This window comes from Myodes glareolus, chromosome 12 (genome assembly GCF_982192425.1).
Source record: "Myodes glareolus chromosome 12, mMyoGla1.1, whole genome shotgun sequence".
Classification (NCBI taxonomy): domain Eukaryota; kingdom Metazoa; phylum Chordata; class Mammalia; order Rodentia; family Cricetidae; genus Myodes; species Myodes glareolus.
The window spans coordinates 9,685,433-9,707,360 of record NC_142037.1 but is presented as its reverse complement, the minus strand read 5'-3'; the positions used below and the strand labels follow the sequence as shown (position 1 = coordinate 9,707,360).

At 40.3% G+C, this 21,928-nt stretch overlaps 1 protein-coding gene across 2 annotated transcripts; it reads right to left on the bottom strand.

Moving 5' to 3' along the window:
- Positions 1-15,187: 15,187 nt before the first annotated feature.
- Positions 15,188-18,265, bottom strand: LOC148120103 (granzyme G-like). 2 transcript variants are annotated; one of them, XM_087911956.1, is made up of 6 exons: positions 18,087-18,264; positions 16,888-17,038; positions 16,301-16,436; positions 16,031-16,096; positions 15,836-15,928; positions 15,188-15,447 (listed from the first exon to the last, which is right to left on the bottom strand). In XM_087911956.1, the coding sequence occupies exons 1-6, from the start codon at positions 18,139-18,141 to the stop codon at positions 15,304-15,306; spliced, it is 645 nt and encodes a 214-aa protein (XP_087768082.1). In that variant the 5' UTR covers positions 18,142-18,264; the 3' UTR covers positions 15,188-15,303. The 2 variants fall into 2 exon arrangements, with proteins under 2 accessions (XP_087768082.1, XP_087768081.1); XM_087911955.1 differs by having other exon boundaries at positions 15,836-16,096; positions 18,087-18,265.
- Between the last annotated feature and the right edge of the window lie 3,663 nt (positions 18,266-21,928).

The following is a 21,928-nucleotide window of genomic DNA, read 5'->3' as shown; positions in this document are numbered from 1 at the left end:
GCCCACAGTCCAGGCCCAGCGTGCAAGGGAGCAGCTCTGGGGAGATCTTGTGTCTCCAGAGGGGAGGGGGGGAGAGAGGAAGGTGTACCTGGATAAAGGCTGGGACTGGAATCAGGAGAGCTCCACAGGGAGTAGTCGCCTCTGCCTGGTGACCAGATTGTCGAGGGGGGCCTTATTGTTGATTTTTTGTGATTATTTTTGTTGTTTCTAGTTCAGTGATTTAAGCCCTCAGTTTACTTCTTTCCATCTATCCTTTTGGAGTATTAATTAACTTGTTTTCTAGAGAGTTCAGATGTGCTGCTAAGTTACAAATATGAGAACTCTTTTTTTTTTTTTCAGACAGGCAGTACTGTGAACGTGCCTCTTCAAGCTTCATTGTGTTCCATAGGTTTGGATAGGATGTGTTTTTATTTTTACTCAATTCAAAAAATATTTTAGTGTTAAGTTGATTTTGGTTTTGACCCATTCTTCATTCTGTACTGAGTTTTTCTGTTTTCATGACTTTGTATAGTTCATGCTGTTATTGATAGCCAGTTAAAGCCATGGTGGTCAAATATAATACAGAATTTTATTTAAGTTTTTTTAATATTTGTTGAGACTTTTCCTATGTCCTAGTATGCTATCAGTTTTGAAGAATGTGCCTTGATATTCTGAGCAGAAGATATGTTCTTTAGTGTTTGGATGAAATAATCTGTAGACATCTGCTAGTTCCATGTGATTTATGGCATTATTTAACCCCAGCATTCCCCAGTTTAGATTTTGTCCATGCTGTCTGGAACTAGCAGAGATCCAACTCTGTCTGTGAGTAGCATGGGCTACATAGTGAGTCCCCAGCCAGTCAGAGCTACAGAGGTTATTGGTGTCCTGGATATGGATAGCATAGCTTGCTTATAGATGCACACTTTATGATGGAATCAGATCCATAATTTATTCATGCTGCCATAAAGGACACCCCCCCCAAGTGTCCTTTTCGTTTACTTTGCTGTAACACCTGAGATTCCCTCTGCTATGTTTTGTGTTTTCTTGGTGTAGCTTATCTTTGAGATTTTGACTTGACTTCCTAAGTTATACATTTCCAGTTTTATTTCAGTTTGTCTTTTCCTTAATAATTCTCTTTCTACTTGCAAGCCTTGAACTTTTTCTTCATATTATTCCACTGCTTGCTATCTTTTCAAATACTTCATTAAGGGGTTTTTTCATATCCTCTTTAGGAACCTTCATCAAGTTCATATTATATATTTCTGATACTATTGTCTTGTGGTTAGGTTGTATTGCATTTTCAGGATCTTTTGTAGCATGGTTACTGGGTTCTGGTGGAGACATATCGTCTTGGCTATTCATGATTATATTTTTGTGCTGGTGTCTCTGGTCAGGATAACTGTGTTTCTGTGTGTATTGTCTTTGTTCTGTCAGTGTTTTCTTCCCTGGATATGAACTCTCTGCATCTTAGCGAAGTATTGTTGTGATGGTATGGTAGGGAGTGCTTCTATGGCCAATGTGTGGCAGAAAGAAATAGATGTGGGCTAGGAGAAAAAAGTTATTTGAATAACTGACAAAGATCACAAGTTTCAGAGGACTGTCAGTTAGATATGTTTGCACAGTGTTCTCTGCTCTCAAATTATTATTCTATAAAAGCTTTAATGAGACATGATGTTCAGAGAACAGAAGAGATGACTCAATGGTTCAATCAACTGCAGATCTTCTGATTTTCAAAAGGAATGAGGTCTTTCCTGTTACATGCAATGCCCATCTATGTAGTTTCTGGGAGCTCTGCAAACACCAGAATTAGTGTCTATCCATTTTGTTAGAGAATTAATACAAGATGAGAGCTTATATATGGGCCTGTATGCTGCTGTATAGCATCTGGGACAGTTGTTACAATCTTCCACAGTTTAGAAATTCTCATTCTGAAATTTGTAAACTTGAAGCCACATCGCAGTGCAAATGTCTACAGGCCCAGAAATAGATGTGAAGTTTCAAATGAGTCAATTATGAACAGAAAGATGTTTGATCTCTTATTAATTTTTTGAGATTTCGTACATGCACTTTGCTTGAATTCATCTCTCCACCAATTCTTAGCAGATCCGCTTTTCCTTACTCACCCATTTTCCCTCTACCATTTTTTGTAATATCAAAAGAAAATCTGCATACACAGTTTATGTTTTCCATCACTCTTGCATGTTTGCCCATCCCTGAGCTGTGACTGACCTACTGGATCCTTTAAGGTTTTAAAGAAAACAGATTTCTGCTCACCTAGTAGCTACCAGATGCCAATACCTACTTGGTTAGGGAAGCACTTTGTGTTTATGCTCTATGCTGGAATTTTGTATAGCTTGAGCTGGTTTATGTCTTCTGCATACTATTCCTACTGCTTTGAGTTCAGACAAATTACTTTCCCACGTAACTGACGATTCAGTGATGAAATATATAGCTAAGAATTCTGGTTTACCTTTAAATTATTGTGATTTGAAGGAAAATTTCCTAATTGGTGTGTATATTAACAGGCTTTGTCTCCAGTTGATGCACAGCGTGGGACGCGTTAAGAGGTGTGTGCTTGTTGGAGAAAGTGAGGGAGGAGGTGTGTCACTGGAAGTGGGCTTAAAGGTTAAAAAGCACACGCATGAGTGTTTTGTCCACATTTCTGTTTAGGTACTATGTGTGTGCTTGCTGCTAGGGAGGTCAAACAAGAAAGTCAGATCTCCCGGAGTTACCAATAGTGGTGAGCCACTATGAGTGTTCTAAGAATCAAACCAGGGGTCCTGTGTGAGTGCTTTAGGTGCTGAGCCATCACTCTAGACCCACACAGTTTCTTTGAACAAATTTGATTCAGGGAAAATAAGCAGATAAAACAAATTTGTGAAATCTACTCCTTGCCATTCAGCTTGTCATATTGTAAAGACACAAACAGAAAAATCATCAGGTACTCCACTACAACACTTGTATGTCAGAATCCTAAGAATGACAACATTGAATATGTTAATAGCCATCGTTAGTGTTCTTTACATTGGTAAGGGCTGCTTGATGTGTGACATGTGCCTAATGAATGATTTCTTTTTTTAACTAAGTTTATGTAGATGTTATACATGTATATTGTACATATATACATGGTTCATCTACTTTTCTTTCTTTTTTTTTTTACTGATTTTTACTGAGCTCTGCATTTTTCTCTGTTCTTCTCCCTGCCTCTCCCCTCCCTACTCCAGCCCTCCCCCAAGATCCCCATACTCCTACTTTACTCAGGAGATCTTGTCTTTTTCTACTTCCCATGTACATTAGATCTATGTATATCTCTCTTAGGGTCCTCATTGTTGTCTATGCTCTCTGGAATTGTGATTTGTGAGCTGGTTTTCTTTGTTTTATGTTTAAAAACCATTTATGAGTGAATACATGTGATAATTGTCTTTCTGGGTCTGAGTTACCTCACTCAAAACGATGTTTTATAGCTCCATCCATTTGCTTGCAAAATTCAAAATGCCATTATTTTTTAATTGTTTTTCTGACAGCATGGAAGAAAGAGCACAAATTTTAAGTCACTTTACTAACCAAGAATAAGCAGTAGCATCATAGTTCCTAGAGCTGAAGAAGTGTTCATCTTTAGTGTCACCTAAGTAATATTCTCAACTCTTCTCATCAATAAAAGATGAAATAGTGAACCTATGAATCTGATGTACACTGAGAGTTATCTTGTGTTAGGAAACTCCTCCCCTGGTGGACAGAATTTAAACTTAAGGTCTGTCTCTTGCTTACACCCCAGAAGTCTCTCATCCTCGAAATCTACTACTATGATGAACACTTTCCCAGCTTTAGGAACTGTGATGCTACTGTTTATTCTTGGTAAGTGAGGTGACCTAAAATTTGTGTTCTTTCTTCTATAATGCCAAAAAATTTTTAATCATGTTAGAGTTTTGTCCTTAATGTGACACAGATACTCTCTTCTTCCTCCAGAAAAAAGCCATGGAGTCTCAGTGACCCAGAAAGAAGGTCAAGTGACTCTCTCAGAAGATGACTTCCTATTTATAAACTGTACTTATTCAACCACAAGGTACCCGACTCTTTTCTGGTATGTCCAATATCCTGGAGAAGATCCAGAGCTGTTTTTGAAAGTTACAACAACCAACAACAAGGGAAACAGCAGAGGTTTTGAAGCTACATATGATGAAGGATCCACTTCCTTCCACTTACAGAAAGCCTCTGTCAAAGAGTCAGACTCGGCTGTGTACTACTGTGCTCTGAGCAACACAATGACAAAAACCACAGGGGGAGCTGAGTACAAACTCAGAGAATCCAAGGAAGCCTAACTTCTGATCATCTGCCTTGAATCTCTCGATTTTTCAGAGTCTGAGCTATATTCTCCAGTATTTATCTGGATGATGAAAATTATACAAATGGTCAAAACAAAAACAAAAGTAGGTGTTACCACAGCTGGATTTCATTGGAGAAACTGTAGCCCTAGGACATCAGTGGATCCTCATGAAGGGTCACACTGATTTTATATGATAACCAGAGAAATAATGAAGAGATCCATTGTCTTGATCTTCTTACTTTATTTTGTTTTATATTGTTGCATGTCACCTTTGATGCAAGGTATTCACATAGGGCTAAATATGCCAGAAAATGTGGCATCTCAATCATGTCTACCTAATACTATGAAATTACAGTTTACCAGAGGGCTACAGCCTTTCCATACTTCAGGGTTTCTAATAAAGAGATATACCTAGAAAAGAAATGAGAAGGGAGGCCAGAGGAAGTAGGTTACCTTCAGAGTTTCAATGTGCCCCTCTATAAATTCAACCCCAGTCTCACCCCAGCTCTGTAGCAGATAGCCTGCTGTGGCCTTTCCTCTCATTTTCCCCCATTCACAGAGCACTCAGAAGATCCTGATGACACACCTTGATTTCCTACCTATTGTGGATGTTCTTACCCCACCCATCTTCTAGCCCATCTCTATGTCCAATTTACAGCTTACAATAGCAAGACACACATTATATCTGGAACAGTTGTTGTCACACTGGGCAGGATCTCAGAAGCGTTACTTACCAGGCAACTCCAAGCCTCTGCTTTCTCCTAATGACAAGACATGGCAGCAGAAACCAAGAAACACAACAAATATCCAACAAGGACAAGGCCATATATCAGGATTACAGTGTTTCCAAATGCTTAGATTCCACCATAAAACAATCAATAACAGCCAGAATAAATATCTCCCAGAAACCACATTATAGAATACCCTGAAACATGCAATGTAGCTGAAGCATAAAACAACTACTTCAGAATGGACTTCATGACAATGTTAGGTCTTGAAAGTGGAAATGATTAAATCTCTAAAGAAAATCTGTGAAAACACAAACAAACAATAGAATTAAATGAAAAGAACAGCTCAAGAATTACACATGGAAAGAGAATCAAAAATGAAAGCAAAAACTGAGGGAAAATTGGAAAGCAAAGCTGTAATTCAAAGAGAAAGTTCAGAGGTAGCCTTACTCTACCATATAAGAGAAGAAGGGAAGAATTTCAGCCACTGAAGACCTGAGAGAAAAAAAATGGTTACCATGGACAAAGAAAATGTTAATCTAAAATTATCCAGGCACAAACCATGAAAGACTTTGAAAACTTTGAAAAGACCAAATCTTTGATCAACAGGAATATAAGAAGTAGAAACCCAAGTCAAAGTCACAGAATATATTTTCAATAGAATCATAGAAGAAATTTACCCATATCTACAAAGGAGAGGCCTATCAAGCTACAAGAAACATATAGAATACCAAATATACTGAATGAGAAAAGTTTATATCATGGCATATAATGTGCAAAACAATGAAAATTTGCCATTTATTTTTGTTACAAATCATATGTTAAACTAGCAAACACATAGTAAAACCAAACATTGCTACCACAAAACTGTCAATTTTAGGTTAAACACATTTGTCCAGTGCAGCTATTTGTGCCTATTATGTGTCAAACCATAATCTAAAAGACAGTATGAAGAGAGGACAAAATTGTTGTTTTGGTAGTATTGCTTCCATGTTGGCTTACTTTTCATGGATTGCTCAATATGATTTTATATACAACTCAGAACCACCTGCCCATGAATGGCATCACTCACAATTCCTTGGGTCCTTCCTCACCAATTATTAATTTAAAAAATGTCCCATGTTCACACTCATAATCCTTATGATGGAGGCAAATCCTCAGTTGAGGTTCCCTCTTCCCAGATGATACTATCTTATGGTCAAGTTGATCAAAACCAACTAATAATGTACACTCATTTTCAATTTGACATACACCTGCATCAATATTAAACTGTATACTTTTTTATTTTCCCCAAGATCCCATACTTATCAAGAATATAAAGACCAGTAAAACTTTAAAATTTCCACAGTCTTTTGAACTCAAACTTTTTAAATTTTCGGTCTCTTTAAAAATATTCATCTAGAACCAGATGTTGGTGACACGTGCCTTTAATCCCAATATTCAGAAGGCAGAATCAGGTAGATATCTCTGAGTTCCAGGGTACTTTGCTCTACAAAGCGAGTTCCAAAACAGCTAGAGTTATACAGAGAAACCTTGTCTTGTCAAACCATAAACCAACCAACCAACCCACCCAACAAACAAACAAAACCAAAAAGCTCTTTCTGGGTCCTCCCTTCACATCTCCTCTCAACTTCATGTACGCTTTTTTTTTTTTTAATTACTCAAGAAGTTCAATTGGCATTGCCCACTAAAATTAGGCATGGGGCACCCACAAAAGCATCATCAGCTACTAGATAGCATACCATTGAGGAAAACTGACTCTTACCCCTAAATGCTTTCAACCACTAATAGCTTTTTAGCTAGTGGTGGGGGCTCATCAGTTCTTCTCTAGTCCATGCTGCCATGTTGACTGGTTTAATCACATTCAAGTCTTCTTGTTCAGGAAGATACAACTGCTATGGCTTCCTAAGTATGATAGTTATATTCCTGCTAATCAAAGATTTGATTAACGAATGAGTTAATGAGCTGATTTTTTTTATTTTAGAAAATATAATTTAAAATTTTTTAAGTATTTTTTCATATGTTATGTTGCCCAGGCTGGCCTTGAACTTTGTATGTAGCTGAGGACAACCTTGAACTTCACAGCCCTCTTCCTTTCACCTCCCAAATACTGGAATGGACTAGTGAACCTTTAATATTTTCTAAATATTTTCTAGTACTTTAAAAATAACTTGCCTGTTAATATTCTTAACTCTAGTTCTCTGTAGTGGAAGGTAATATAGATGTGCAAAGGCTACACAATGCCTAAGATGAATGTGCCTATTTCTCCATTAGAACATTAATACATATCCTAATTTGGAATTAGATAATGCTAAGATGAAGATCAATGCTCTCCCAGATATCTGCTCACACACACCCCACTTCATCACATGTGATACATTAGTTTTTAATTACTGTAATAAGCCATGAGAGCCCTAACTTTATCAAATGGGTTGATCCATTGATGAGCTCATACTGGGTGGGCAACATGGGACAGAGCTGCACATGGAACGATAGGAAGCAGGGGCCAGATAGGAAAGGGTTAACAACAAGATGCACCTACCCTTCGAGTCACAATCCACTGACTTCCTCCTTTCCATCAGGCCTCATTTCCTAATGGCCCATTCAGTAAGAACTCATCCACAGTCAACCCATTAAGTTAGCACTCTTGTAGTTCCCAAGAACCACCAGTTGGGGGCCAAACCTTCAAAAGGAGACTTTTGGAAGGTTATTTCATATTTAAAACATAACATGCACAATCACTATGGGGGGAGCAAGAAAGCTCCGGGGGGAGTGAGAGGGGCTGGGTGCAGGTGGGGAGGAGAGGGATAGAGAGAGAGAGGATCAGTTTACTTAGAAACTGTTGTAAGAAACCAGCCTCATCAAGAGTGGCTCTGTCTGTGCTATCGGATATAAGGAGTAGGACTGACCTGTCCAACGCTGTCCTACAAGATGCCCTCTTACCTTTGGTGGCAGAACCCTCATTCACTATGCCATGGTCTCTGGCTTACATCTGGGATTCTCTCCGTGATTCTGCTGAGTGACCCTGGCGCGGCTCCCACTGCTGCCCACCTGCTTATCTCTATAATACATCTGACTCCTCAGTGTCCTGCTGCTGCAGGGGCTGTGTACCGGGTTGGTTGGCACGTGAACTTTTGGGACAGTTTACTGTGAAGCATAACTCTGCATGTTTTCCCCTATCATTCGATGTATTGCATTTTGTTTGTTCGTAGCCATGTTCTTGGTTTGTTACTAATTTTCTCTTTGTAAAAAGTTTATCAATCAGCAGCCACTTCAGCAGGGGACGCAGGTAGGGAACGGCAGCTCTTCAACTCTCCATCAGTTCCTCCAAAACCAACCTCCCAGGCTCATTTCCGGTGCAGACCACATCCTGGCGCCTCCCTTCCCCCTCTGTACCCATCACCACACAGATCTTCCTCTTCTAACTTCTCCTCCCTCCACCCATTGCTTTATCCCAGCCCCTACCGCAGTAGGCACACCCTGGGAAGCTGCAGGTCGCTCCAGCCAGCTGGAAGGTTAACTGCGGATCTTCCTTTCCCTCTCCTTCCACTCCTCCAAGGCTCAACTGCAGCTCTGTAGCAGATCTGCTGTGGCCTCTTCTCAATCTCTGCCCCAGTTCCCAGGGGACTAAGCAGATCCTGGTGGAACACCCTGCTTTCTACCTCTATGTGGACCTCAGCACCCTCCTCCTAGGCTATTCCCACTCCTACAAGTTAGCTCCCAACCCTAGAAACGCATTTGGCCTGGAAACCCAGTGCCCACTTATATCAGGATTTTAACAGGAAACACACAGTCATCACAGCCTCCTCACAAGCACAGAGGGCAACAGAAACCAAGGAGCAAGACACTCACCCAAAACAGACAAAATCCAACATCACCTAAGATTTTAATCTTCCTAAACCCAGATGCCTAAATGCCACCATAAAATTGTGAGCAATGACGGCTAGGACAGCACGTCTCTGCTAGAGCCCAACGACCCTTCCATGGCATACTCTGAGTACTGCAACGTGGCTAACGCACAATTGAAGGACCTTAAAATAGCCTTTATAAATACGATAGAGGTCCTGATAAAGGAAGTGAACAAATCCATTAAAGAAATCTTTGAAAAAAATCAAACATGAAGAGGAAATGAATAAAACAGTTTAAGTAGTAGAATCTGGAAATGAAAAATTTAGAAACTCGAACAGAAACCTTGGAGATAAACCTCACCTGTAGAATATAAGAGATGGAAGAGAGAATCTCAGGCATTGAAGACATGATAGAAGAATGGACACACTAGTCAAAGAAAATTCTAAACCTAAAAAACTCCTGGACCAAAACATGCAGAAAATCTGCGACACCATGAAAAGACCAAATCTAAGAATAATAGAAATAAAGGAAAGAGAAGATACCCAGGTCAAAGGCATAGAAATGTTTTCCACAAAATCATAAAAGAAAATGTCCCTAACTAAAGAAGGAGATGCCTACCAAAGCACAAGAAGCATACAGAGCACTGGACCAGAAAAGAAAAGATCCCCTTGGAACATAATAATCAAAATATTAACTGTACGAAACAAGAAAGAATATTAAAAGCTGCACTGGGTTTTGATTCTACTGCATGGACTGACTTTGTGGGAGCCTGGTTTGTTTGGACGCTTACCTTTATAGACCTGGATGAAGGGAGGAGGACCTTGGACTTCCCACGGGGCAGGAAACCCTGACTACTCTTAAGACTAGAGAGGGAGGGGGAGGTGGGAAGGGGGAGGGAAAAGGGAGGCAGGGAGGAGGTGGAAATTTTTAATAAATAAAAAAAAGAAAGAAAAGCTGCAAGGGAAAAACACCAACTAACATATAAAAGCAGACCTATTAGATTTACACCTGACTTCTCAATGGAGACTCGAGAAGCCAGATGGGCCTGGACAGATGTTCTACAGACTCTAACAGACCACAGATGCCAGCCCTGGCAACTATAACCAGTGAAACGTTAAAACACAATAAATGGAGAAAAGAAAATATTCCATGTTAAAGTCAAGTAAGGCAATATCTATTTATACAAACCTGGCCCTACAGAAAGCACTAGAAGGACAATTCCAATATAAAGAGGTTAATTACATACAAGAAAACACAGGAAATAAGTAATCTCAGATAGGGGATCAAAAGAGGAGAAACATACACATAAAATACCACCACCACCACCACAACAAAATAATAGTAATAAACAAATACTGCTCATTGATATCTCTTAATATCAATGGTCTCAATTCCTCAATTAAAAGATACAGACTAACAAAATGGATGTGAAAACAGGATCCATTCTTCTACAGCTTCTAAGAAACACACTTTAACACCAATAAGAGACATTACCTCAGGGCAAAAGGATAAATAAAAATTCCAAACAAATGGGCCTAAGAAGCAAGCTGGTGTAGACATTTTAATATCTGACAAAATAGACTTCAATCCAAAACTAATCAGAAGAGATAGGGAAGTATACTACATACTCACCAAAGTAAAAATTCACAAAGAGAACGTTGCGAATCTTAATATTTATGTGTCAAGCACAATGGCACCCAAGTTTGTAAAAGAAACACTGCTACAGCTTAAACCACATATCGACATTCACACACTGACAGTGGGAGACCTCAATATCCCACTCTCACCAGTAGTCGGGTCACTCAGACAAAAACTAAACAGAGAAATGCTGGAGCAAACAGAAGTTATAAACCAAAGGAACCTAACAGACATCTACAGAACATTTCATTCAAACACAAACGAATGTATCTTTTTTTTCTGCACCTCATGCAACTTTCTCCAAAATTGACTACATACTTGTATACAATGTAAGTCTCAATGGCTATAAGAAAACTGAAATAGCACCCTGCATCATACCCAGTCACCATGGACGAAAGCTGGATATCAACACCAACAGAAAGCTTAAAAACTCATGCAAACTGTAAGCCTCACTACTGAATGAAAAATAGGTCAAGACAGAAGTAAAGAGACTCAGACTTCATAGAATTGAGTGACAATGAATACACAGCATAACCAAACTTATGGGACACAATGATGGCAGTTGTAAGAGACAAATTCATAGCACTAAATACCTTCATTTAAAAGAAAATGGAGAGATATAATAAGTGGAGAGATTTTAATAACTTTATAGTATGCCTGAAATCTCTAGAACAAAAAGAAGAAATCATACCCAAAGGAGAAAATGACAAGAAATAACCAAACTGAAGACTAAAATTAATAGAACAGAAACAACAACAACAAAAAATCAATGAAAAAAAGTTTGGTTTGTTAAGAAAATAAATAAGATCAACAAACCCTTATCCAACTGAATTAAAATGTAGAGAAAGAATATCTAAACTAATAAAATTAAAAATGAAAAGGAAACATAACAACACTGAGGAAATGCAGACAATCATTAGGTCATACTTCACAAACCTGTACTCCACAACATTGGAAATTTAAAGAAATGAAAAATTTTCTAGGTACATATCACTTACTAAAGCTAAATCAAGATCAGACAATCAGTTTAAGCAGGCTTATAACCCCTCATGTTATCAAGGATGTGGATTTAGGGGAACACTTGTCCATTGCTTGTGGGAGTGCAAACTTTTACAGTCACTATGGATATCAGTGTGGTGGTTCCTCAGGAAGGTGGGAATTGATCTACCATCAAGATCCAGCTGTATCATTCTTGAGCATATACTCAAAGAATGATCCACCCTACCACAGTGATACTGACTTGGCCATGTTTTTTGCTGCTTTATTCATGGTGTCCAGAAATTAGAAACAGCCTTGATATCCTTCAACAGAAGAAAGAATAAAGAAAATTGGTACATTTGCATAAGGGAGTATTATTGAGATGTTAAAAAATGAAATTCTCAGGTAAATAGGTGGAACTAGAAAAAAAATCATCCTGAGTGAGGTAACCTAGACACAGAAAGATACACATGGTATGTGTTAACTTACATGTGTATATTAGCTCTTATGTCAATCATAGCCAAGTTACGATTACAGAAACACAGAGGTTAGGTATAGAGTAAGGGACGGGATGGGACACAGATAGATATTGTTAGAAAGAGGAAATAGAATAGTTAGTTATGAATGAATGAGGGGGCTGGAAAAATAGTATCAAGTGGGGAGAGAGAGTAGGACCAGGGAGTAAATATGGGGAGTGACAGTTAAAATTAAGGACCATTTGAGGGTCCACATTTAGTGTGGAAACCTAATACAATAGAAGATTCCTAAAATATATACATATATGAAATTGATCTAAATGAAATCACCAAGTAGTGTTAATTCTACCATGCAAGAATAAGTCCACTACCATAATTTTGAGTTAAATTTGAAGCAAACTTGATTTTTATTGGGGTGTACCCAAAAACTGGCTAGTAAGTGTCTCCTAAATCAGGTTAAAGAGAACAGTCCTTTTCTTGGGACCTTTTTAAGAAGTAAAATCACGAGTAGTTGCAAAGAAGGATTCCAGAAGAGATACAAAAGAGCAATTAAGAAGTACAAAAAACTCTCAAAATTCTCAAAAAAATCAAAAGACACAATGTGGTCACCTTTTGATTATGGAAGATCAGGGAGGGTTAGGGTGTTCTCAAAAACAAGTCAAAGTTATGGATTGGGACAGGTCAGGCCCCAGGAAACAGCCTTAAAAACAGTAACTCAGCTCTTACAGTAAATGGAAACATTTTAAACAATACAGCATAATGGCTCCTGCCTTCAAAATGGAGTCAGGCAGGTTCCTCAAATGGGGAAACAGATCCCTAACTTGACATCTCTTGTCACAAAGTGAAGCTTCCAGTACCAGGGCTGGGTTGTATCTTACTGAGTTGCTGGCTAAAGAGTCCCATGGGAATCCCCAAGCAACCCAGGCTGTTGCCCAGACTATAGATTGCTCTCCACAAGCTGACAGCAAGGTCCCTACTCAACTCACTGAATATAAAGAAGGCAAGCTGGTGTAGACATAGAGCCTTCACCCCTAAATTCTAGAATCTTTAGTACAGTAAGGTACTCTGCATGCTACCAAACATAAACACCAACCCAACCACAAACCCTTTATCTACAATGCTCTTTGTCCTGTCTCTATGGTGGCACAAAGCTTGTGGGAATAACCAACAAATAATCTGATTTGACTTAAGGCCCACTCCCCGAGTTGGGAACCACACCTGACACTACTTGGATGGCCTAGAACCTGAGAATAGATAGCTCAGGGACCTAGGGTAAAACCAAATACTACTGATCTAAACAAACAAAAACCACAAAAGTAAAATGTAGCAATAAAATGACTCCTAATGACATTCTGTTGTGCTCACAAATCAATGCCTTGCTCAATCATCGTCACGTCCTCCTGCAGCAGATTCCTGAGTGTTCCAATGAGTGGGTCCCTGATTTTTGTACCTTTCCTTGGACTCTTTACTTTCCATTTGTATTGTTCAATTCTGATGCATTAGTTTTTATTTATGTTATATTATAATCCCTTAGATGTCTGTTTATGTTATAACAAGAGATAGAAAGGGAATGGATCTATATAGGAGTGAAAGGGGGAGAAGGAGTAGAAAGAAGTGAAACTATAATCAAGTTATATTATGGGAAGGAAAAAATCTATTATCAATAGAAGGAAGAGAAAAAGAGAAACACAGAGAAAAAGAGAGAGAGGGAGGGAGGGAGAGAGAAAAGCTAAAGTTCATCTCCTGTGTAAGCTAACACACTAAGCTAATATAGCAGGAAAGTTCCAAAAGTCATTAGAAAACTTCCAAAAATACATTTATTTATGTTATAATGAGAAATAAGATTTAAATATTAATTTGGACTGAAGACAAGAATCAGAAGTCAATATTTGCAGAAGAAAAGTGTGACAATGTCAAACACATGCATACAGTTTGCAAATAGTGCAGTAACTGGCCTTAAACCTTAGAATAGTGTGCTGTCTTCACTATTAATCATAGGATAACTGCTGTATGAAGAAGAAGAAGAAGAAGAAGGAGGAGGAGGAGAAGGAGGAGGAGGGGGACGAGGAGGAGGACAAGAAGGAAGAGGAGGAGGAGTAACAACAGCAGCAGCTTCTTTCATAGACACCATGTTTGTGTTTCTTTGTTCCATAAGTTTCTAGACAGAGACTAGACTAGGCTGGAAACTAGTTCATCTCCACACAGGAGAAAGACACTCCCAGCAGCTTCCTCACAATACCCTTTTACCATTGTCCACATCTCAAGGGTCGAAATTTCATTTCCAGGGCTTAGTGGAAGAAAGGAGAAAGAGCAGTTTTCATATGCTTCCTGTTATTATTATTAATAATAAATACATTTATATTTTAATTATAAAAGTTTATTGTATCATTGCTAATTCCTTTAATTTTTCCTACCATATTTTTCCCTTTTTTCATAGTTTCATATTCTTTCCCCTCTCTCAACTCTTCCTAGGTCTTCCCCATCTCCCTACCCACTAAACTTCTCTCTCTCTCTCTCTCTCTCTCTCTCTCTCTCTCTCTCTCTCTCTCTCTTTCTCTCTCAGCAAACAAATTCAAAGGAAAAAAAACACAGAATCGAGGTGCCCCAGAGGTGGGAGGTCTTGGAACAGGAAATTTATCCAGTAGCATGACCCCTGACCTTCAGAATTCCCAGAGTCAAATCTCCCTTCACCCTATTGCTTTGTCGATTCACTAGCAAATGTTGGGGTTTAATGAAGGTGACCAAGAGATGTTAAGGATTTTCTGGGCCTCTGGAGATTCATTTCTGGAGAGATAAGGGTGAAAAGAAAGGACTGAGTGTACGACACCTCAGTGGTGCTGTAGACTCTTGTTTGTATTGTAAGAAAGTCAGCCTTGGACAGCTGGGTAGTAAAATAGGTGTTGGATGTCATGGCACAAATCTTTAATCCCAGCCCTGGGGAAGCAGAGGCAGGTAGACCTCGGTGAATTAAGGTCAGGCTTGTCTACAAAACAAACTCCAGGCCAGCCTGGAGTTCCTATGCCAAAAATTAAAAAGAACCCCCTAACCACCACCATGTATGCCTGAGTGATAAATATGTGGGAATTATCTAGCCTGAAGTTCCAGTTAGGGGAGGGGCTGGGGAAGAAGGAGGAAGAAAAGCCCAGAACTGACATTAGACTGCTACCTGGACCATTGAAGTGCACACGAGTAGTTCAAATAGTACAGGACTTCAGTTGTATTCACTGTGCAGATAAATTTATTATGAGTTTTCAGCCTTTGCTACCCACTCCATGTGGGTCTCGCCTGTGTCCGGACAAGCTAGTCAGACACAGCAGGTTTCAACCACCTGTTAAAGGGGCTTCATGCTTCTTTTGATCCATGGCAGGAAGGATACAACCTTAGTGAAGATTCCTGAAGAGATGGTCTGGTTCTTTCCATAGGATAAAACTCCATAAGCTCTGTTGTTGCACACGAGGGGTTCCCCAGAGTCGCCCTGTTAGACAGGCAAAGGAAGAACTGAGCATCGTTCCCCTGACTCTGCCCTCCCGACCTCCTCCTGGGAAGGCTAGCTGTTAGATCAAGGCCAGGACAGGTTTTTAAACTCCCTCTGAACCACAGCTCCAGGGTGGCCCCACTCTTCCTTCTAGCTCAATCCAAGGTTTCCCCCAAAGTCCTCAGGGACACTCAGGAACAATGTATGCTGCTTTGGGATGGCGGATGTTTCCCCATCTTTCTCTCTTGCTAACCCACAGAGGGACTCAAACCTGCTTTTGGGATGTCCCTTCTATGAGCTGATGCTTGAGGGTTTGGCCATTATCATAAATAGCCCTCTCCCAGGTTCCTCTCTCCCTACATTTTGTCTGTCAGATGCTTGAACAAACCTTGAAAGGAGCCTGTACTTTTTTCGGGTCTCCAGCACAAATCTGCATGGTTTTGGAATAGCGGTGGAAGAGTTGTTTGCATTTCTGGTCATCCTGGATGATCAATACAGCCTCTTGTAGGAGGGTATTTCTTTTAGTGTCCTGAAGAGACTTTTTACCCCAGCCAGTCAGGTAGCACACATTCCCAACCTTCACCTGGGTGTTGGCCCTGGGCAGCCTGAGAGGCTTCACGGCGTTAGTCCTCTTGGTCTTTCTTTCCAGCTGCGGGAAAGAAGCAGGAGAGAGCAGCTCAGCCAGGAACCTGCTGGCCTGGGACACTTTGAAAGAAAAGATAGCAGGGAGGGAGGGAACAAGATGAGAGCAAAATGGAAGGGGCAAGCCCTGCAGCAAGCAGAACACAGGCACCAGGAGTGGTGGTTGAGTAGGGTATGGGTAGAGGTGTGTGGGTGGGGTGGCAAGTCTAACCTTTAAGAGCATGATGTCACTGGAGCTATCCTGAGGATTATAGGCTGGATGTGGGATGGCTTCTGCAACAGGGATGATCTGCTGGGTCTCCTCCTGGATGCTGATATCGTGGGCTCCTAGAGTGACTTTCATTGACCTGTAGAGAGCCGAGTGCAGATGGGAGATGTGGAGTGAGAGAGGACACAGTCCAGGAGCTGTAAGAGGCTGGGTGGCCAGGGTGGGGTTCTAGCTGAGGGGACTGAGGAGACAGAAGGGCCTCAGGGTGTGAACTACTGCTCTTTGTTTTGAGAGGATAGTGGTTCCAGAAGGCTTCCTCTGGTTTCTAGAAAACATTACACATTTGACATTGACTCTTAAGGTGTACTTTCAACCTTGGTCACTGCTGTAGTCTGACCAGTGTAGCTGCTTTCAACTCATCTGTGCTGCTGCCTCTGGACTCTCACCCTCTGACCTCAAAGTTTCCCTAATGACAGACTTCCATTGTCACAGCCCTGCCCTCTAGTGAGCTCTCAGAGGAGCAGCCACAAGTATAGGATGGAAGCTCCTGTTGGGGTCTGAGAAAGCATGGGCCAGCTCCTTCTCCTCACCTTCCCCTGCAGTGAGCAGCTGTCAGCACGAAGTCATCTTGCACTAAGAAGCCTCCACAGCGATGCCATTTCCCATCATCATGGAAGGATTCAATAAATGCCATGTAGGGGTGGGAGTGGGGCTTGACCTCATGGCCCCCAATGATCTCCTCTGAAAGAAAGGCAAGAATATGAGGTGTCTGGGAGCAGTAGATGAGGTCGGAGGGAAGCTCTAGGGAGGGGAGATGGGGTGAGATCTACAGTTCCCCAAGACTGTTGTGGACAGAATTCCTAGCACAGAGATTGATCTTTGTTGAACCTGAAGCGTCAGTGCCCTGTTCTGAGAAGGGGTGGTAGGACTTGTCATCCAGCACATGCTTTACAAATACATGGAGGGGCAAACTTCTGTCTTCATGATCCTAGAGACCAAGGGGATCCTGAGTGGCTCGTGTTAGTATTTCTCAGTAAATGTGTCTCTGGAGGCAACTCCTGTCTTGATTTCTGCCGATTTGTCACCTTTTATTCCAAGCTCTTTAGAGAGGATTTTTTCTAAAGTTCTCCTGTTCTGGTGTCCATCATATCCTAGGTTCTCAGTAAATGAATTCACTGCATGGAAGAATGATTTTTACTTAGCTGGAAGGCTGGTGGCTCAGAGCTCAAGGGAATCAGAGCCTATGGGATACTGTAGGATTCCACTGGCATAAAGGGAATAGTTGGGGACCTGCAGAGAGAAGTGGAGGGGCCAACAAAGAAAAGACTGCAAGGCAGTGCAGTGTACAGGAATCTTGTCAACCTGGACCTCTAGATTTAGCAGCCTGAGGGTGGAGATTAATAAATAATGCTAATATTCGTCAACTTGTTGCATACATCATTGTTGGCTGATCATTAAACCTGCCCTTGGTCTGGGTTCAGGTAAGGTCAATGATGTACTTTTTAGTAACCTTACATTCTCTGCTACTTCTCCTTTTGGAGATAATCCAATCTCAAGGTGACACGAAGAGCAGGGAGAAGTTAGTATCCACCATGTCCTCTGAGAACACCAACCTTCTTCAGACCTTGTCGAGGACCTAGTCAGTGACAGGCTTCCAGGTCTGGGTTGGTCTAGGACCTGAGGTTCAGAAAGCTCCTGGTTCAGTGCAGGAAGTTCCTGACTAGAGCTGGGCAGAGACTCCACAGGGGTATTATGGGATGGCACCTCCAGAACAGGGGTGTTCACTCACCTGCACCAGCTCCAAGCAGCAGAAGAAAGGTCAGGAGAATCAGGACTGCTGCCATCTTCCCAGGAAGGCTCTCGGGTTGGAGGAGGGCAGAGTGGACACGGCCCTTGAAGGATGAAGGAGGTGAGCGCTCAGTGACCTCACAGGCCTTTTCAACCTGCACCTCTGCTCTGATTGGCTTTAGTAGCTAAGGCAGTTTCCTGGTTTGGGTAAAAATGACAATGTCACCACATTGACATCCTCTGAGCTAATCCTGGATAAAGACCAGGAAAAGAGGGTGTTAAGGTTGTGGTTGAGGAGGGCCTGAGACCCCAGGAAGTCCAGTGTGCCTGCACTGAGACAAAAGTGTGGCTTTTCTTATCTTTTACATTTTTTTTTCATTCTGGTAAGATTTTTTTTTTTAGTTTCTTTGGTTTTTTTCTTTCTTTCTTTTCTTTTTTTTTTAAAAAAAATATTGGTTACACACAAATTATCACAAAACTGCTATAGCACTACATATACACAGACAAAGTTATACAATACTTATTAAAAGCTGATACTGCACCATATTTGGCGAGGCAGAGTGTCAGTACATCTTCTCATTAACCTCTGGGAGTTCTGATCATACCGAGGAACCATCTGTTGGAATAGTCCGATGAATTAATCTTCACGCACTCTGACTCTCCTAAACTGCTAGGGTGTCACAGAGAAATCCCTAAAGCAAGAGAAACCTAGTGACCAATGATCATGTCTACTGTCTTGTTTAATTAAGTATACTAACAAATCACAAAAGCATGTATTGGTTACCTGTTTACTTTGTATTGGCATTCATCTCTCAAGAGGTCGGTAAGACTAGATCAGCACAGACTTCCCTGCTGAGGACTTCAGCAGATTTCCTACAGTGTTGTTTGGATCTTTAATAGATAAACAAGACCCTTGATTAGTCTTGAGTGGTTGTTGAGTGGACCTGATCCAGGAGTGAGACAGACAGGGATCCAGCTCTTGAAGAGGCTGATAACGACTGGAGTTAGCTGGGGATCTGAGCTTAGGGTAGGTGATGAACACAGCCGTGTGAGATCAGCTCTGGGATTAAGACAGGCTGGCCTTGCCCTAAGAACAGAGGTGTGTTTGTGTGCTGTGCTCAAGCATGCATACATGTGCATGCATGCCTGCTTGTGTGTGTGTGTGTGTGTGTGTTTAAGCATGCACATCTAGAACAACACCAGAGCACCCTGTGTCCTGTTATCTCTACAACTTTATGTTTTCCTGAGATTTTTGAACTTACTTTTTTTCATACTTGGTATCCATAGAGGCTTACTTGTCCCAGCAGTTGACTACAGTCCAGATATTAATTGATCTTAATTAATCATGCAGTCCGTGGCTTGAAACTCTGTGTTAATTTTGTGCCAAAATGAAGGGACAACTGTTTTGAGATACACAATACTATACTATATTATAGATATATATGATGTATATTTATATAAGTATATGCCATAACAAAAATTGGTAATTTCTCCCTGAGAATAAACCATGTATAAATGATACATTGTCTGCACATACAGGTATGCAATCAAATCCTTACAAAATATAATAATCTTAATTATATGGTACCCATGATGAGGGAATCTTTTAAACGCATGAAACGGGCTCCAATTTAGTGATATCTAATAATTAAGTGAACACAGCTAAGTAGTATTATTTAATTTAGTGTGATTTCATCCTAAAAATTAGGAGAACAGTGTTGGCAAACCCTTTAATGCCAGCACTCAGTAGGCAGAGGTAGACATATCTCTGTGAGTCAGGGCAACCTGGTCCACATAGTGAGTTCCAGGATGCACAGGGCCAGACATAGAAACGCTTTTTCAGGATAGATAAAAATAACAAATAAAGAGCAAACAAATCAAAATAGTGAATGAGGACAACACAAACTCTGTGGCCCCTTTGACAGTGCTTTGGAAAAACAAATGGACTTGTTAAACACAACTGTCTTGATGGACATAGCTCCAATCTCAGTGAATTCCTGAGATGGGGTGAGATATTTTGGTTCTAATTTTACTGTTACCATTCAGATTGTTGAAAAATTAAAATATAAGCGTGCTATCAGCCATTATCCCTCTAACTCCTTTCAGGTTGCTCCATCCCCTGCAGACTCAAGGCCTCTTATTCTTTAATTACCATTCTCTCTCTCTCTTTCTCTCTCTCAACATTCACAGTGATGAAAATATAAATCCAGCTTACAAAGTCAGTTTATTTTTGCTTGAATTAATATTTCTTTTAGGTCTGACCACTTAGGATTGGATAACCATTGGGGGTCTCATCTTTGCGGAAGACTATTTCTTCCTCTCTCAGCACTTTATAGTTTGTTGCTCTTCATCTTGGGATGGCCCCTGCTATTTCCCCAACCACTTTGGAAGGTCTACTGGTGTTGTCATTGTTCAGACCTTATTTAAGCAGTCATATTGCTGAATTTCACAGGTGTAGTTCCCTCATCATGTCTAGAGTATATCTACATCAAGGATTTTAACTATGGATTATATGTTTGTGTCTGTGTTCCGGTTGGGGCATGTGCATGTGAGTACAAACGCCTTTGTAGGCCAGAGGAACTGAGGTTACAAGTGTTATGAGACATTCAACATGGGTGCTCAGAACTGAACTTGGGGCCTCTGCAAGAGCAGTCTCTACCATTAAGACGTCAGAGCCATCTCTCCAGACCTGCATGCTCAGTTCCTGAGACCTGTGCCTCACAAGTGTGAGTGCTATGAAAACCTGATGGTGTGAATCCAGTGTGATTGTGAAGGGTGAGCTCTTGTTTCAGAGAAGGTCCTATAAGTATGTATATCCCATGTATGTAGAGAAGGTTCTATAAAAGGCCCATAAATGTCGAGAATGAACATGATTGAAAATATTTTTAGGTTGAAGGGAGGAATGCAGATCTAGGCATTTCCAACTGAATCTCAGCAGGGAACTTTGGCAGATAATATATATGCTGATGAAAATGACCTTGTAATTATACCAAATAGTGATATTATTTCTGGAAATCTTGATATCTCCTTTCATATTTTCTTTCAAATGTAATAGCAAGGTTATGTCACTGTTTACAAACCGGTATTGAGCTGCATTGAAATGCAATTATTTGTCTTAAATTGAGCTTACCGTAATTCCACCTTCTCCTGGAGCACTTAGGTATAAAACGTGGTATTGAGAGGTTGGTTTTCCATTAAAGATGAAATAAACTGTCAAATCTGTAATTTGTAAAGGTCAATTTGTAATTGAGTTTTCATTTCTAAATTCTGGCATAAATACTATTTAAAACATTGTAAGTAACCTAATAAGTTTTGGTAATGTCCAGAGAATGGCCATCTTACTTCTAAAATGTAAATGATTTCATCATAGTTACCATGAACACTTTTCAGGCCTTCCTGGCATTACAGATGATTTAATCCTTTTTCCCTTATGAGACTCAGTACTGGGGAGATTACCCATTTTTAATGATTTTGCATTAAATTAGATCTTAGCTTGTCTTCTTTGACAATATTATATATGTATCCAATGTTTTTTTGTCATTTTTGCTCAAATTCATCCCCTCTCATCCCTCACAATTCCCAATGAGACAATCTTCTTTTTTCATAAATTTTCTTGATGACTTCTGCTAGGACACGTCACTAATCATGTGTATCGTGTGATAATTACACTGTCTTCTCTTGACTTTACAAGTTCCTTTTATTTTCTTTTGATTTACATTTTTATTCATTTGATTTGTTCATTCCTTTACTTAGTTTCGAGACAGGGTTTCTCTGTGTATCCATGGCTCTTATGGAACTTTCTCTGTAGACCAGGCTGTGCTTTACCTCAGAGACCAAGCTGCC

Excerpts from the sequence above, each read along its gene's own strand:
- LOC148120103 (XM_087911955.1), bottom strand. The coding sequence starts at position 18,141 with ATGGCAGCAGTCCTGATTCTCCTGACCTTTCTTCTGCTGCTTGGAGCT. Across the intron at positions 17,039-18,086 it reads GCTGCTTGGAGCTGGTGCAG|AGGAGATCATTGGGGGCCAT; the intron begins GTGAGTGAACAC and ends CCTTTCTTTCAG. Across the intron at positions 16,437-16,887 it reads GCTGCTCACTGCAGGGGAAG|GTCAATGAAAGTCACTCTAG; the intron begins GTGAGGAGAAGG and ends GGCTCTCTACAG.